The sequence below is a fragment of the Coptis chinensis genome, chromosome 6 (assembly GCF_015680905.1).
Source record: "Coptis chinensis isolate HL-2020 chromosome 6, ASM1568090v1, whole genome shotgun sequence".
Taxonomy (NCBI): Eukaryota; Viridiplantae; Streptophyta; class Magnoliopsida; order Ranunculales; family Ranunculaceae; genus Coptis; species Coptis chinensis.
The window spans coordinates 74,528,133-74,545,930 of NC_141461.1; the positions used below are offsets into that span (position 1 = coordinate 74,528,133).

Genomic DNA, 17,798 nt, shown 5'->3' on the forward strand with positions numbered 1-17,798 from the left:
CAACTTCTTTCAATTTATCATATCCTGCAAGAAACTGCACGAACGAAGTCCAAGAGTCAGTTTGCCTTGGTAACTGACATAACAGCCTAGTGCATCATGAACTTACCAAACAAGCGGCCATATCCATCGTCCCCAGTAGCGTCTCCATGTCCTCATCCTTCATCTCTGCCTTGTCGCCATCCAACACGATCCCCTTCAGAACGCTGGTCGCTATGGGCGCCGAGTGAAAGCTACAGTCTGACCGTTTCACCATACGCTTCTTCCCAGTCTTCCCCACGTAGTAGAACTCGTCCCCCACGTCACCACAGCGGGAGGACGAACTCTCACCAGCGACTGGGCGACCTTGCCCCAGGTCGCTACATTCCGCAGCGTGACGATCAGTGTCGCCTACCCGCTGCGGCGACCTAAAGACAATGCCGCCCGGTTGGACGCGACCTTCCCTAGGGCGCTTATGACTCTTAAACCTACAAAGATCGCTTTCCTCTTCCCGCGATCACCATGCACGTGCGGGTGAAACTCCATCTTTTCCATTATCAGCGGAGAAGTTTCCCTTATGTTGTCCTTTCCTCTCGCGTAGGGATGACATCTCGCCATGATAAAACCTAGGAAAGGAACGTACTGTCACATGAGCTACAGTTTTATCCCCAACTTTTCTCAACGAAAGAATACTCACAGAAGAGAGTGAACATACCTGAATAAGCAGCAATGGAGGAAATGCACAGCGAACGAGCAAAGCAAGAAGACAGACTGAAGCTTTGGCACTAAGACAAGCAAATACTTGTTATGGTATTCGATGAACCGTTTTATTCAAAAGGAAACGTCTTTTCCTAAGCGCTTCATAATTACCTTGAGACACCAAACGTCAGCCAAGCTGTCCGCCATCATTGCGCCCCTCGAGCCGCTCGCTGTCTTACACGTGGCATTCCCATCAAAGCGATCTGCTATCATCGATAAGAAAACGCACAAAGAGAAACAAGTGCGCAACATCGCTGAAAGCAAATAACGACCTTCTTTACACAGCACTTTCATACAGTTCGTTCTTTAGCCGGGTTGCTGAGACTACTCAGGAAATCCAACCCGGCTACGCACAAGTTAACTTCATATGGTTACCCCGAACTAGTACGGGATACCAACTCATTCAACAAAACAGAATACAGAAATGCAAGAAAGGCGAACTGCCCAGGTTACCCCAGGAAACCAGTTATATTGTATCGCAGCATATAAGCTGATAAGAGACAATCAACAAATTTACAACTCACCCTCCCCGCACCATGGTTCTGCGGCCTCAAAAGCTTCATCGACCTCGGCCTCCCTCCCGTCCACTCACGATCGATCGCCATCCGGTTCCAAACTCATCAACAGCGTCGGTGCAATGCGGCTCGACCGGACACCCACGGCCTGCATGATCAAGGAGGAGGCAATCGCCCCACCACCATCTCCTCGTACCTGTTCCACTAAGGTACGAGACGAGTAGCGTGCATGTTCCTCCTTCAAAGCCTTATAATCCGCTTCCAGATCTCCGAAGTCCGCATCCAGATCATCATAGGCCTTAGTAGCGTCCTGAGCAACCTTTTTGTAGTAAAGGGCATAATCGTTCAGCCTTCCAATTTCCACAGTGGCGGCACGAACGTTCCCTTCAAATTTTCTAGCTTTTTGCCTCGGATCTTCCGCCCGGTATCTTTCAAAGATCTTCGCCAGATTCAGATTTTCATGAGCCTTCCGCAGGTCCTCAAGCTCCTCACGCTCCATCTTCGCAGCGTCCTGCACATTCTTCAGCTCCTCTGATAGCTTCAACACAGACTCTCTATCCGTTTCAGCGAACTGCGCAATCTCTTTCAACTTTTGGAAACCACTGACAAGCTGCCATAGTCCATGTATATAAACAAATCAACGCAACGAACATAACAAAACACGCTATCTCAAAGGACAACAACACAACGTACCATACATTGTGCGATTTCCATCCAACGTATGTTATCCGCCAGTCCCTTCTCATCCAGTTCCTTGCGATTGCCATCTAACGCGATGCTTTCCGAAGAAGCGGGCCGCTACCTTACTCGACTGAAAACTGCGGTCGATGCGGCTTTATCGTTCGTTGCCTCCATGTTCATCTAAATACACGGCCGGGCCTCCGTCATCAAAGACTCACCCGCGGCCTTCCCGCTCGCCTTGCGGGGCCTTCGCTTTGCTAGCGGATCGGGTTCCCGTCCTCGTCGAGACGGACTAGATCCCACACGCGAAGTTCGCCAAGTCCATGACACCTTTCGAGCCTTTCGCCCGACTCCGGCGCCCGCACCAGCACCAGAGAGCTCTCCCCGTGTCGCCGCGACAACCTTAGCCATTTGAGCCCCTGCGCTCAACCGCCTTCAGCTCTTCTCTTCTCCGATCTGCCTGCGGGGCCCGGCGGTGAAATTTCTGATCTCGGCTCCACAGAGGCGTCAATTGTTAACCCTTCCGTAACGAAAGCTCGAACTACCAACCCTGCGATACCACCCGCCCGGAGGGGGCCGCCTCGGGGCCACGCCCGATCTCGATCTTCCGTGTTATCGGATCACTTGTACGCTTCTCCATCACCACCCGCTTCGTTCGACCTAGAGCTCGCTCTTTTTTAGCCTTTCTTTTCTCCCGGATCGCAACACCTCCTTTTTCCTCAAAGAAATGAGCAAATTCCGGAAGCTTCGCACGCTTTTCTTCTCGACTCAACCGCGCGAACCTTTCTATCTCCCGCGATCAGTTCATGTCCGCACAGGAAATTCTGCAAACAAAACAAAGAGATGAACCAGTTAGAACAACAGTCGCTCACCCATTAAAGTGTCAAAAGCAAGACAAGCCTACCCACCGGCTAGGCTACACATCCTAGTTCGCAACCTACATCCACTAGCACAGTAGTTGCCAACTAGCAGCAACGGCCTCTTCGTCCAGGCCTCATTGCTTACACCATCGAGCACAGCAGAACGCGTCGTCATGGTTTGCAAGCTAAAATTCAGATTACCAGACCGCCTCATTACGTAGTGCTCTATTATGTCAGACACCCCTATGTGGTATTCACCACTGGCATTCAACAGGTCGAACACCTTAAATAATCGCCAGGTGTTACCAACGAACTGGCATGGAGATTTCCCACAGTGACTCAAGAAGTCACAAACCAATTTCGAGAACGGTATCTACATGTACGCTCTCAGCTGACCTTCACATATGATTATTCCACCATTCGAGGGATTGTACCTCTCACTACTTAACATCTTCCTTCAGCCGGGTTCAGATATTTTTAGGTCGGGCACATTGATCCCATAAAGCTGCTTTCGCGGCTCGGAAACGAGCTAGCGACCGCGATGCTCTACCGCGCCCAGGGGTAACTTCACTTCTTGGCGTCATCTCCCCTCGACCCGACGTACTAGCCACGTCATCGTCTGACCCAGATCGACTATTAACCTCCTCTACCCTAACTTCTTCATCCACCTCAGTCCCACCACCATTACCACCACTCAACGAGTCTTCATTCTCCTCTTCATACTCTCCGCAGCTCAGTGAAATCTCTCGAACCTCTTCTAAGCGAGTGTCGTCAGAATCCGACATTGTAGTATTTCCTTTTTTCTCAAATTACCCAACCTTAAACCTTACAACCTAACACTGACCTACCCACTTAACAAACCCTACTGGAACGAGAAGACAGCAAAGTGAAAATGAAAAGCAAACAGCGAATGCACTCTCACTGCTGCGAGCCCACAAAACTGCGTTTTTGCGGAAGAAGAAGCCTGGAAATGCCTTTTGGTTATCCCAAATTTGATTTTACACAACCGCCTGTTCAGTTCCCAAGAAGTTATGATTACGACCTATCATATAGCCCACACACGTGTCTAAGGACCTGTCTTTTCCTGGATTCCGAATAACGCGGCGACACGTTTCTCCCTCAACTGCTACGATTCTGTCACGTGCATGTTACGACATAACTTCCCTTTCCTGCCAAAGCATCACGATACATGAATTCAAAAGTCATGCCGTCCTGGTCGAATCGTCCACCACAGCTCGCTCATGTTCCACACGTTCTTCCATCTTTTCTCTCGCCAGTGAGCGTTTCGTGGCATAAACGCTTCTCTTGAGGGGGCGTGTAGGGGGCGATATCCTATCATGCACGCGTGCAACGTAAAGCGACCTCAAGACCGAAATTTGTGAGCAGCTCCCTCAAGAACACACAGGTACAGCGAACTTAATGCATCGACCTCCAAGAGCAACCTACGAATAACGCCTTTCTGGTAGGTGGTACGAACGAAGATGTCTCAGTACGAGCACATCGGGTAATGATCACCACCAGGGGTAATCATTACCAAAATCTTGATTGTATTTCCCACCACCGGGAAATAAGGGTAACCTCGCCAACACCCAATCAGCACACGACTTATAATATAACCAGCTCAACACTCATTCGCGATCTCCATCTTACACGTGTACCATAAACACACGTGCTTTCTATATTGACATTTCCCTAAGCCTATAAATACCACCTGATTGAACTACGTCGGGCCTGATTCCTCTCTCCCCCAAAAAGGAAAACCAAAAAGAGGATCGTGGCGGTTAAGCTCGAAGTTTAACTTCGGTCCCAACAGAAAATCCAAAACACCCCTTTACAACTTGAGCTGCTTTTCCTCAACTGCAACAGACCTCCAGGACTTGCAAACAACTGTCTGAAGATGTTGTCTTCGGATAACTCAGACCAATTCCTAGCCATAAAAGTAGCAATTAGGAAAGGGCGGGTTCTAGAGACATATATTAAGAAAACAGGTAAACAAACTCAAAATTGTTAAAGTATTTATAAGTTTTAGATCAGGCTAATTTTTGTATATATGATCTCGTAACTATTCTAAACATTGTCACAAATAATCAGAAAAATTAAAAATTTCTGAACTTGCCAAATATAATATAAAGTATGGTAAAAATGAACGGTCCACAATTAGTCAATTTTTTAAATTTGTTGACTATATTGGATGGGGTTACAAGTTTCAAATTTGAATAATTTTTAGTGATAATGTTTATAATAGTTAGAAGATTATATGTACAAAAAAAGTAGCCAAATCTGAAACTTAGAAATGCCTTTAAAATCATGAGTTTGTTTACGTGTTTTTCTAATATACTAGATTTTGGACCTGGGCATACACTCGGGATCTATTAAATATTTTGTGTGCTGAAAAGGCTTTACAAAATGTCTCACACAAATTTTCGAATCAGAATATATTTGTATTGAAAATAAACCAAAATACGTTAATGAGCAGCGATTATGGTGCATAAGTACTTGGAAACTAAGAGATCAAATTGAGATAGCATTTTCACTTTGTGGTTTATTTAGGATATTAATCCATAATTTTCAAATATAATTATCTTAAACTCAATCTAGCTTGTATAATAATTTTATTATATTTATAGTGATTTAGCGGCAAATTTTCGAATAAGAATATATTTTTATTGAAAATAAACCGAAATACATTAATGAGCAGCGATTATGGTGCATAAGTACTTGGAAACTAAGGGATCAAATTGAGATAATCTCTTCACTTTGTGGTTTAGGATATTAATCAGTAATTTTCAAATATAATTATCTTAAACTCGATCTAGCTTGTATAATAGTTTTCTTAGATTTATGGTGATTTAACGGTAAATCATCACCACTCAGCTTATGTACTAATATGTACAAATCACTAAAACAGATTGATTGTTTCCATATCCTCAAAGAATATACTACTCCCACTTGAAAAGATTTATCACATGAACGTGTCCTACGAACGGGTGTTGTTATATTAAATTATTCTAAACAGTATTAGCAACTATGCATAGCTATGAGATATGAAAATTATATTAATTACTCATTTAAATTTCTTGCACCACTCTCTATAAAAAGGAAGCATCAAATCTTGATAAAACTCGTCGACTTCTTTTTATTGTTAGGTTTAACAATAAAAGTTTGATTGAAGTTTTGTGAGAATGCCCAATGTGGCGAAGATAATATTGAAGCTACTTGAATAGCAAGACATTCTCAATCACAATAAAAGAATTATGATAAACACTACTTAAAATACAAAACTATATTTGTCGATGCATTTATTCCCCCTATATATAATGCAAATATGTTTTAGGGTTATTAGTTCAATGGATTCGCATCAAGTTTCTGATTTTCCATTAATTATTCTTTGATGTTAGTTTAATGTAGTACATTGCATCCAGTTTTCAAATTCTCATTAATTATTCTTTGAGGTTAGTTTAATGCAGTTACATCAAGTTTTCGATTTCCGTTAATTATTATTTGAGGTTAGTTCAGTGCAATTGCATCCACCTTATAATTTCCCGTTAGTTATTCATTAAGGTTAATTCAGTACAGTTGCATCCAGTTTTCAATGTTTCATTAATTAGTATTTGAGATTAGTTCATTGCATTTGCATCCAGGTTTCAATCTCTCATTAATTACTCTTTGAGGTTAGTTCAATACATCTGCATCCAGTTTATAGGTTAGTTCGATATGATAGCACTTCACCATAACAGCTTATTTGTAACGGATATACATCCGTTACAAAAAATATTAATAACGGTTATCTTGCATTGACATAAAAACGTGACAAATATTAGTAACGGATATCTATAACACTTATTATCCGTTACAAAATTTACTAACAGTTATAAAATGTCACTAAAATTAATTTTAGTAACAGATACATAACCATTAGAATTTATTAGTAACAGTTACCAAATTTGTTTATCCTTTATCAGTAACGGATATTGCTCACGGTTCCGCATCCATTACTAACAAATTTTCATTGTATAAAAAAAATCTATTGCTAACGATTCCGTATCCGTTACTAATAAATTTTCATTGTATAAAAAAAAAATTGATTTCTCTAACCCTTTTATATGTGGGCCACCTGTACTGGTACCTATACCTCCACCTTTTTTTACTCCACAATGTATCACTTAAGTTCTATTCATCTATAACTTTAACAAACTCTAATAATTAAATTCCTTCCATTCATCCACACAACAAAATATTCTAAATGCTCACGCCAACCAAAGCCACTCATTACACCCATCTATCAACACTAAACAAATAAGCAAAAACCAAACTTTTTGTTAAAGTACGTGTTTATCAATTTTCATTGACAAAAAATTATAACTAAAACAAAAAAACAATAACAGAGCTACATTAATGACTCCGCTGCATAAATTTACATGTGTTCTTGAAGCGTGGACCAAGCAACCATGGCAGCATTTTTTTGAGCTTGCTTCTTGCTCAGTAAAGAGTATGTGTCTCCGTTCACTTTTTTGAAGCTCCATAAACTCTGCTTGGCTTACATGGCGTTCAGCTCCTATGCCCATTGGATAAACAAGTCCACCTGTGCTCATAAATCCACTACAGGAAACCAAGAATATTTCAAATTCATTTGCCTCTAGTTTATTTAGTGGTATTTGCTCAACGATAAATGGTTGTGCAACAACCCATGCGAGCTTAAGGATTTCCCTGAACAAAATATGTTATTCATTACCTCTAAGAAAAATAACTAATCGATAACAGTTCAATGGTTAAAATTTGGACATTAAAATAAATAGTACGATCCAAAGTTAAGAAGGTTTACCCCTTCGGCGAATTCCACCACCATGCGACTTCCATCAAATTGCCAACCATTTAAACTATATCTTGCATCATTAGCATCGTGCGGATCACTAAATTCTTCTACATAAAAGGTAAGAACAAAGAGAAACATATGAGAAGAAGCTTATAGCTGCGTAATGTTCTGCTTAGAGATGCTTGAAACACAACTACGAGAGAGAGAGAGAGCAAAAACACTTACAATAAAGGCGAAACCATGCTTCAGATCCACATCGCGTACTCTGCGGAAACGGTTGCCAGAAACAGTAAGGCCATCGTGACTTAAGTACCAAAGGCTTTTGATACTTAGCCCTTCACAGAAGAACTAAACACCAAGGGCACCAGCAGCGACACCAGTAGTAGCAACACCAGCAAGCACCAGCAGGTCCATGGCAGCAGCGACACCAGCAGGTAGCAGCAGCAGCAGCAGCAGCAGGCACCAGCAGATCCATGGCAGCAGCAGGCACCAGCAGCAACACCAGCAGCAGCAGCACCCAGCACACACTCCACCCAGCAGCAACAACACCACCACACTCACACACTAACCAAGTTTCTGCGGGTCATAACTTTCCTTTCCTTCATTCTGTATTAATTGGCCCAACCCTTCAAACCAAATTGCCAGCATACTAGTTAAGTCGAGAAATGACTCAGCCACCTATTCTCTAGGCATTTGAACCATAAACCAAATTTCAATAAATGAAACAAAAAAAAAAACACTCACCACCACTTACACACACTCACATACACACACACACACACCCAGCTAGCAGTACACTCACATTACCACATGCACACACTAGCGCACACACTCACACACTAGCTAGCAGCACACTCACATCACCACCTGCACACACTCATGCACTAGCTAGCAGCAGCACCTGGAAGCTGCAGCTGCAGCAGTACCCGCAGCACCAGTCCAGTACCACCACAAAATGAGAAAGAAGTTTATGCAAGTAAACGGCAAAATCCAATTGACCACTTACATAAAAAATGTTAACACGAACCAATTAATGGTAAAAAAGTTGATAACTAAACAACTTATAAATGAAAAGGAAAACATCCATCTCAAGTAGCAATGGCGAAGATACTTATAATGTTTTTCTAAAAGAAAAAAAATCATTCAAGTTAACTCACCTAAAAAATCATATAACTAAGATCTTTATTGCATCTAATAAACAGTCTCGCCAAGAAATGAACACACATCCATAGTTAACTCACCTAAGAACAATGTCGAAACTGTCCAACCACAAAAAGGTAATTTATCAACCGCATTCAAACACATTAACGCCAACAAAATGAATACCACATCTAAATGATCAGCACATAAAGCAAACATAAATTCAACAATCCCCTAAAAAAGGATCCACTTACAAGTGCCAACACTATTAAAGATCCACTTATATATGTCCCCATGGATACTAGGATGGCCTCATGGGAGGTTAAGTTCCTCTCTCTTTCACACGGGGCATAGGTAATTGTTTGAATGAACCTGTTGGAGTACTGGCCAGCAAGATAATGAACACAAGGATAATAGATAAAACTAATCTGAAATTGGTTGTAAGTGTGTAACTAAGCAAAATGAAATCAGACACATAATTTACACTAGCTAACTTAATGAACTACATAAGTAAAAGTAGATGACTCAGACAAATAAAAGAATGTGCCACAAGTTAGGTACTTCCAGTCAATCTTCACACAAAGTTGAAGTAGTTTAGACTCAGACCCCTTGTATGTTCAACATGTATAAAGATACTAGAGGCAGAGACATAATTACATAAAACAAAATTCACGTGTCGCATGCTTAAACGTTTTCGTCATACCTAGGTACGGAACACTCCCCCACCTTTTTAATTATGGAGTGACCTTAGATGAGCAATAAAAGACTTCGAATAGGTTTATTTTGAAGCAGAGTATGAACCTCACCAACTGTGGGAATAACTTCTCCGCTGCCCTACGGAGCACTGAGAAACCACCATGTGTGCTTGTGTCACTTGCTGTTAGTGTTTTGCAGAAGAACTCTTTGGGATGCTTGCTTTGCTTTACTCCAAAATCTGGAACTGGGAATACATCATTCTCCTGAAAAAGTAAAATAACTTATTAGTAGATAAATAGTTTCAAAATATTTCGACAATTCAAGTTCGGGGAACTGGTTTTCTTATAGAGATATTCTAGCAACACAAAATAAATCTGCATTATATTATGCAAGGAAGTTTCCAGCAGAATGTAGCAGTGATTAAGCTTACAGAATTTACTGGTTGAAGAGTCATTTGAGCATAGATTTCATCTGTCTTTCTCAGCCTGTAACAAAATCAATTGATATGAGTGGCTTAAGAAAACAACCACCACCCTCACTTTCTACTCTACACACGAAGGAAGATGAGTGCTAGCACATACATGTAGTGCAACGTTGTGAACCTGGCACATTAACTGAGATGGAAGATTTGGGTAGTTAGGAATATGTGATGCAGCAATCCTTTTAGTTGAAACTGCCACCTGTAGAGCCACATGATAACAAATATATGGCTTCAACATACTTTCAAGTATGTGTAATTAAAGTCACAAAAAGTACAAAGGCCCATATAGCACAAAAATTTTGTACATTTGATATGCAAATTAAGTAATCATGAGGTTTTGTTATCTAAAATGCAGACAGAGGTAGAAACTATTAGTTTCTCACTGGAGGTAGTCCCTTACATGACTTGCATTTGAAAGAGATTAAGTCTAATCGATCATCACAATGTCTATGATGCAATCTATGAATCATGTATTTATACACTTCCACAAAAAAAACCTCCATCTACATTTTATACTTCGACCTTTTTAGTATATTTGCTGGATAGGATGAGTAGACACATTTTTAGAGCCTTGAGGCCATATAAACTTTCAGATTGCATACTAGTCTACTAGTCTAGCAATTCTCCCTCTACTGTCTAGGTTATACAGAAATATGAGATACAGTGTCCATTGAACAATTTTTTGGTTCCCCTCAAGCCTGGACAGAAATGACTATAGTCCACAGAACTCTATCAGTCAAGCACTTCATATACGCCATTTCTAAGTTTTTCACCATCAGAAAACATCAAATGCATCGAGTACATGACTGAAGTTTTAACAAGATCACAAGATGCACATAATATACATTCTTCATTAAGATGCCCAAAGAGTGTGTTTTACTCTATTAAGTTAGGGTAAGAAGTAGATGCTGATGATGATAACGACAAATGTTAGTGGCACGTACAGTTGATGATTAAAATGTTTTCTTCAACTTCTTTAAAGACTGATGATGAATCAGTAAATCGGAATTATCTACCCATTACCTTTATGAGATTCTGAGAAAAAAGGGCTATTGCAAAAAAGGGAGCTTGCAATTTTAAATTCATAATATTTTCCATTACTCATCTGCTCACTGTGCCCTTGAGGAAAGTAGTACACAAGGCTGCCAACTTGAGGCAAGGAAACAAGTGGACCAGCACAGGCATGCCAAAGCTCAGAGTTTATACTCTTCCTAGTTCCTAAATCAAGCACCATTAGAGATGTAATACACCAATAGAAAATCAGCAATAAATTACAAAGATCATAGAAAGAGAGAGAAACAAGCATGCTTTAGGAATATATAGTTTGTGGATGGTGGATGATCTACAGTTAAGCTTTATTCCAGTGGAGAAGGCAGCGACGACTTCTCTCTTTGGCGCTAATTTTCTCTGGAAACTCTAGTATTTGCCCATTAAAGTACCATCTAATTAAAGGCTTTAAAAGTCTATATAGATACAAGTAACTTGTGTTGCAAAATGGAGTATAATTGTTAACTCTTAATGATATGAAACTCTACATAAATAGTAAGTTTATGAATAAATTGTTATATATAATGATGTATCACAAAGTTTACTTCACTTTATTGATTTTTGTTTGTTCACTTTAATTTGTTCGACTTAGAACGTTTAATGAAATAAAAAAAAAAATAGAATTAAGAAAATGTCATACGCTTGCTTGAGGCTTACGCCTTGCGTCATGGGCTAGTCAAATGCCTCCCCTCACGTTTTCGCATTTTAAAACATTGGTTTCAATGCAGATTGGGGCCTTTTATCCCTTCGCCAAATGGCCAGAGACCATTATGACAAGTATAAAAATCGCCAAGAGCTCTATGCCTCTATCTATGGGATTCTGTTGCTCAAAGAAGTCGCTTGGACTCTGATATAGGCTACTCCCCTACTTCTATACGCTAGTGCATGCGACACTAAAGGAATTTCAATTGCACGACCCCTTTTCTTCTCATTTCCTGAAAACGTTCAGACCTATGACATTAGCTCACAGTTTCTTATCGGTAAAGGAGTACTGGTTGTTGGGAATAATAGTCCCACATTGCTTGGATACTTGGGCATGAGCTACTAGATAAACACTTGGGAATCCTCATTTGGTAAGCCGGTTGTCCAAGTGAGTTCTATCATTGGGTTTATTGACACTGGTGTTCCCTGTACTTAAACAAGATGAAGGCTCTGTCTCTGTTACAGTAGGGAATTGGTTTAATCTATTCAATTTTTCATAGTTAGCGAGGAAGTTACGTAAAACTAGATGCTCCTCCAGATTCCATAAACGTGCATGTTCGTGAAGGTAATATTCTAGCTATGCAAGGAGAAGTAGGCAACACAATAGACAGCTTTTCATCTCTTGGTGGCAGTAGCATTGTAGCAATGGTAATGCCAATGGAGAACTTTTCTTGGATGATGGAGAGGAAGTGTAGATGGGAAAAGATGGGGGACTCTAGTGAGGTTCACTAGCGGACTACTAGGAAATGAGGAGAAAATAATATACGAGGTAGTGAATGGAAAATTTGCTATCAATCAGAAGTGGGTCATTGACAAGATGAGTTTCGTCAGGTTAAATCCAAAGCCTATGTTCAAAGAGTTGGATCTTAAACTGTGCTATTAAATCGGCGAGTACTCAGCGAGTACTCGGTGAGAATCGCTACTCGGTACCTAGCCGACCCGACCAACCAATTACTCCCCATAAGTGATCGGGGTCCAAAAATCACCGAGTAATCGGCCGAGTTGCCAATTGATGACGAATCGGAATCGGGCGAGTTACTCACCATAAATCGGTATATAAAAGAAAACCGAGATTTTTCTTTTTTCTAACCGCGAAATCAAGTTAGGGATTTTCTCCAACCGCGAAAACAAGCTCCAATTCCAGCCTCTCTCCAATTCCAGCCGTGAAAACAAGCTCCAATTCCAGGTACGTTTTTTTCTTTTTCTCCACTTTCTCCACTTTCTTTTTTTCTTTTTCTCTCTGTCTCTCACTCTCTCCAGTCTCTTCTTCTCTACGTTTTTTTTTTCCTTCTCTTCTCCTCTCCAGTCTGCCACTCGCCCACTCTCCACTCTCTTTACAAATGCAAAACGTCGATTTTTTTTTCCCCGATAATCTTCACAAAATATGTTCAGTGAACACTATGTGGTGTATTTTGACTGAACACTATGTGGTGTATTATAATTTTTGAGAACCCACTTGAATACTTAATGACAACTTAATATAAAAAAAATAAAAATAAATGTGCGACCCATGTTTTGCATTTGTAACTATGACAAGTTAAAGAAAAGAAAAGATTGAAAAAACAATGATATTGACTGAAACTTTAGTGGTCAAATAACTATGGACAATGTCAACATTTATATAGCATATTGATAGCAAAAATTTTGTACCATGTTGTATGCCACATTGCCCAAATCAATGTACATGCTACATATAAACATAAAAATTAAGACATCTCGAGTAATCCCGATTAATCCCCGACCGAGTAGACCTACTAAGCTACTCGCCCCCCACCGAGTAGTGACCGAGAATAGCGACCAGTAGTAGCGGTTTAAAAATCGCCCGAGTAATCCCGATTAATCCCCGACCGAGTAGACCTACTCGCTACTCGCACCTCCGCCGAGTAGCGACCGAGTAGCGATTTAACTGCCCAGATCTTAAAGGACCGAGTTTGAAGAATGGTTCAAGAACAATAGAATTTACCAGGCTTACCATTAAAGGATGTTAAAGGACCAAGTTAGACGCAAAGGAAGGGATTGCAGAGGTTACCAAGCTGTCGCTAATAATTGGACAAGAGTTCGAATTAAACCTCCACCAGTAACTGATAACCACAGAACGCGTATGAAAATTAATAACTTTAGATGTAAACAAAATTATTGAGAAAAGGTATGTCCTCGTTATGTTGGAAATGGAAAAATAAATAGATAGGGACTTCACTAATACACCCATCATAAAATTTTCCTTTCGACTCTCAAACATGAAGCTTTTAAGCTAAGTCACTGAATTTCATAGTCAAGATTCTGTGTGAGACTCAAAAATTATGATTAAATGTATCTTTACCATAGAGCTAGAAGATGAGGCCAGTGGCAGACTTGTCACAGTTCTTCCATGCACCATCCTAGGCTACAGTACTATGTACACTTGTATAGTTTTGGGACATTGAAATGTCCTCGAATGCACGGAGTGAATGAATATCACTCCAAGGTTAAAACTTAAAAAAGGTTCGGTCCAATTAAAACTTAAAGAAACGAAATGACAATCAAGAATATACGAAGGAGAAATACATAACTGAATCCATGATCATAATGTCATTGCAAATAAACACAATAATTTCATAGTATGTAGTTTCACGTTTGTTAGTTCCATCTTATTGTTTTCTGACTTTTTCTTTCATGATATAAATGTTTGAAGAATATGATACAGTCCCCATTTGGCACTGCAGATTTCAGCTATGTAGGACAAGGTAGGTGTACCATGTCTTGGCATTTACAAAAACAATTTAGAGGGTTGAGCAATAATCATTGCATACCTATCAACTGTAAGATGTTGTTCATTATTCCAAACTTACCAAAATATTTGAACAGGTGGCCTTAGTCCAAGGACACCTAGCATCTTCATTATCTAATAAACATGAATGGAAGAATAAACCACGAGTCACCCAGTGTTCTAAAAAACAGCCTAGGCGGTGTCAAGCCAAACTGTTTTGGTGTGTAATCAGTAGATAAATCGGGGGTCCGATTAGAAGGGTCCAGGCAGCTGATTAATCGGGCTAGGCGGTCTAGGCGGGGCTGGACGGCAAAATAAGGAAGAATTGGAAAAAAGTCAAAAAACAGGAGAGACGAAATCAGACCCGCGATTAAACACCCATTTTCTCGAACTTTCCTCTTAACCTTTTAATTCAATTCAAGCTTTCCTCTTAACCTTTCAATTCAACCCATTTTCTTAGTTGTGCTGGTTGTGAATCTTAATTTACTTGTGAGTAAGCGAGTTTATTTGATTGTGATTTGATTTTCTTACCTTAGGCTGATGTGTTAGCAAGTGTGGAAGATGAGTAAACTCTTGTGATTCAAAGATATGGTAAAAGGAAAATGGGAGATGGAGATGCAAGTAACAATCAACTAGAGAGAAAAGCCTTGCTATGATATATTGATGTTTGTTGAAAAGGGTGGGGGGCGAAGCAGTTGAAAGCAAGATGTGGGAAGAAGATGACAATAGAAATTTTCTTTGTTTGCTTTTTTCTTTTGTTTATTTCAACAGTTACATACTTTCTTGATATATTCACCACATATTTTCCTTGATATTTGTGTGATGCACTGATGCATGACTTGTTGGGACGATTCACGATTATTGTTGACTTTTGAGTTCACTTTTAAGTTTATAATTGGCTCCATTTCTTCATTTTTATATATACATATATATTTAAATATTTAATTAACTAAATAAAACTGCCTAGCGCCTAGCCCGTTTAGGCACAGTCTAGAAGGCCTAGGCACTAGGCGCTACCCTACCGCCCGACTACCGCCTAGCGTTTTTTAAAACACTGGAGTCACCTCATGGAAAACTAATCCTACCATTAAAACCAGAAAATCAAACATTGAAAAGCACAATAACAATTATCAAATAAACTAATTCGAGGTTAACAATGTCTCAACTTATAATAAATAACCGAAATTTAAGTTAAACAACCACAACAAATATCTAATGAAAATGAACAGATAGCACACTTTTACGCTTAGTGAAAACCCAAATTACTTGTTACCTTGCTTAAAGCAAACTTTCTCCTCTAGATCGGGCGATTTTGCGTTGGAATAATGAATAAAGGTTCGTCCTTTGGGTATCAAAGCAACTAGCTTGAAAAACCTTACAAGATCGACCAGTAAACAAATTATCATCAGTCATGAATTCTTGAGAAAGATAGAGAAGAAAAGGAAGAAGAAATACCTTATCTGGATGTTGGCAGAGGCGGCAGCGCCAACACTTCAGCCCTTTTCCCCCTTTTGCTTACTCTTTTCATGGATATGTTGACCACTTGAGCTGATGAGCGCGAGGTGGAATAATCCCACTTAAACTTTCGCCATTTTCTTTTGTTTTTTTTTGTTAATTAGTCTCACTTTCACTATTTCATTTTAGCATTGGTCACAGTTGAATATCCGTTAGTTAATATCTCGATAAATGTCACAAATTAATCCCAATAATTCAGTAACAGTTAAGTAGCTTTGTAATGGAATACTAACCGTTATTAATTTACTAACGGATATATATGTGTTACAAACGTGAAATTGCAATTGTTAGAAAATCCTTGTTATGGTGTAATGTAGTTTATAATTTATATACAGTTTGCATACATGTAAGAGTCTGTTTTTATAAACTTATTTTCGTTTTTGGTTTCTAATTACCCGTAATTACTCATGTGAGAAGGCTAAAAAAGCAGACATTTATGCTTTGAGGTCAGTGCGATGCAGTTATATCCGACTTTTGATTTCGAGTTAACTATTTTTTAAGGTTATTTCAATGCATTTGCATCCAATTTATGATTTTTCATTAGTTAATCTCTAATTTTAGTTTAATGCAGTTGCATCTAGTTTTTGGTTTTCTGTTAATTATTCTTTAAGGTTAGTTCAATGCATTTGCATCAAGTTTCTGATTTCCCGTTAATTATTTTCTGATGTTAGTTCAATACAATTACATCAAATTTATAATTTCTCATTAATTATTCATTTAGGTTAGTTCAATGCAGTTTCATCTATTTTTCAATGTTTCGTTAATTAGTCTTTGAGATTAGTTCATTGCATTTGGATCCAGTTTCCGATTTCCCGTTAATAACTCTTTAAGGTTAGCTCATATATATATACATCTAGTTTCTGATTATTTATGCTTTGAGGTTAGTTTGATGCAATTATATCCGGTTTCTGATTTCCGTTAATTATTATTTGAGATTAATTCAATACATTTGCATTCAGTTTCCAATTTCTCACCAATTATTCTATGAGGTTAGTTCAATGCAGTTGCATTCGGTTTTTGATTTCCTGTTAATTATTTTTTGAGTTTAGTTCAATGCATTTGCATCCAATTTCCGGTTTCCCATTAATTATTATATGAGGTTTGTCTGATATATTTGCATACCGTTTTCGATTTTCCGTTAAATTTTTTTCAAGGATTTGCATCCAATTTCTAATTTTCCGTTAGTTATTATCTGACGTTAGTTTAATGCAATTGCACCCAATTTTCGATTTCTAGTTAATTACTTTGTGAGTTTAGTTTATTGTATTTGCATAAAGTTTCAGATTTTCCGTTAATTACTCTTTGAGCTCAGTTATGTATTTGAATCCAGTTTCCGATTTCCTTTTAATTATCCAATGTGGTGTGTAATGCCAACTTCTACTGATCCATCTATAGTGTCCTTGCAAACTTGACATAAAAAGTAAATTATGCTTAATTTACTATGTGTGATCATCGAAGATTATTATTCAGTTCTCGATTTTCCATTAATTATTCTTTAAATTATGCATGACTCACTATGTGAAATATTCAAAGATTATCTACGAACGGGTGTTGTTTTATTAATTATTCTGAAAAATATTTGTAAATATGCAGAACTATTATATATTAACTAGCAAGATGCACGTGCTCTGCACGCAATGTCAAACAAAATTTACCGAAAAGTGTAAACATAATTTGTCTGACTGAATATGTTTACAAAGAAAAAAGCTCAAGATACGCTAGGCAAAGAAAGTACCTTGTCTAACTTGATGAGAAGATAGTCGACAAAATTTAAGTGAATACTTCAGCATTTCAATATATAATAAAAGCATTTCAATAACTATAAGTACATCCCGTACAAGATTTTCATCTTCAAAGTAGTTCGCCC

The 17,798-nt window shown here is 39.0% G+C and overlaps 1 protein-coding gene across 12 annotated transcripts; it reads right to left on the reverse strand.

The window, feature by feature from the left end:
* Nucleotides 1-6,991: 6,991 nt before the first annotated feature.
* On the reverse strand, nucleotides 6,992-16,041 carry LOC147494433 (auxin response factor 5-like). Of its 12 annotated transcripts, XM_086568799.1 has the most exons (11): nucleotides 15,872-16,041; nucleotides 15,690-15,790; nucleotides 10,022-11,139; nucleotides 9,871-9,925; nucleotides 9,551-9,703; nucleotides 8,999-9,127; nucleotides 8,762-8,863; nucleotides 8,349-8,518; nucleotides 7,830-8,230; nucleotides 7,614-7,711; nucleotides 6,992-7,390 (listed from the first exon to the last, which is right to left on the reverse strand). In XM_086568799.1, coding segments are annotated over exons 3-7 (357 nt in total). In that variant the 5' UTR covers nucleotides 10,024-11,139; nucleotides 15,690-15,790; nucleotides 15,872-16,041; the 3' UTR covers nucleotides 6,992-7,390; nucleotides 7,614-7,711; nucleotides 7,830-8,230; nucleotides 8,349-8,518; nucleotides 8,762-8,845. The 12 variants fall into 12 exon arrangements, 3 of the variants coding, with proteins under 3 accessions (XP_086424925.1, XP_086424924.1, XP_086424926.1); XM_086568798.1 differs by having other exon boundaries at nucleotides 8,349-8,863; XR_015199806.1 differs by lacking the exons at nucleotides 8,762-8,863; nucleotides 8,999-9,127 and having other exon boundaries at nucleotides 9,546-9,703; nucleotides 15,872-16,038.
* Nucleotides 16,042-17,798: the final 1,757 nt, after the last annotated feature.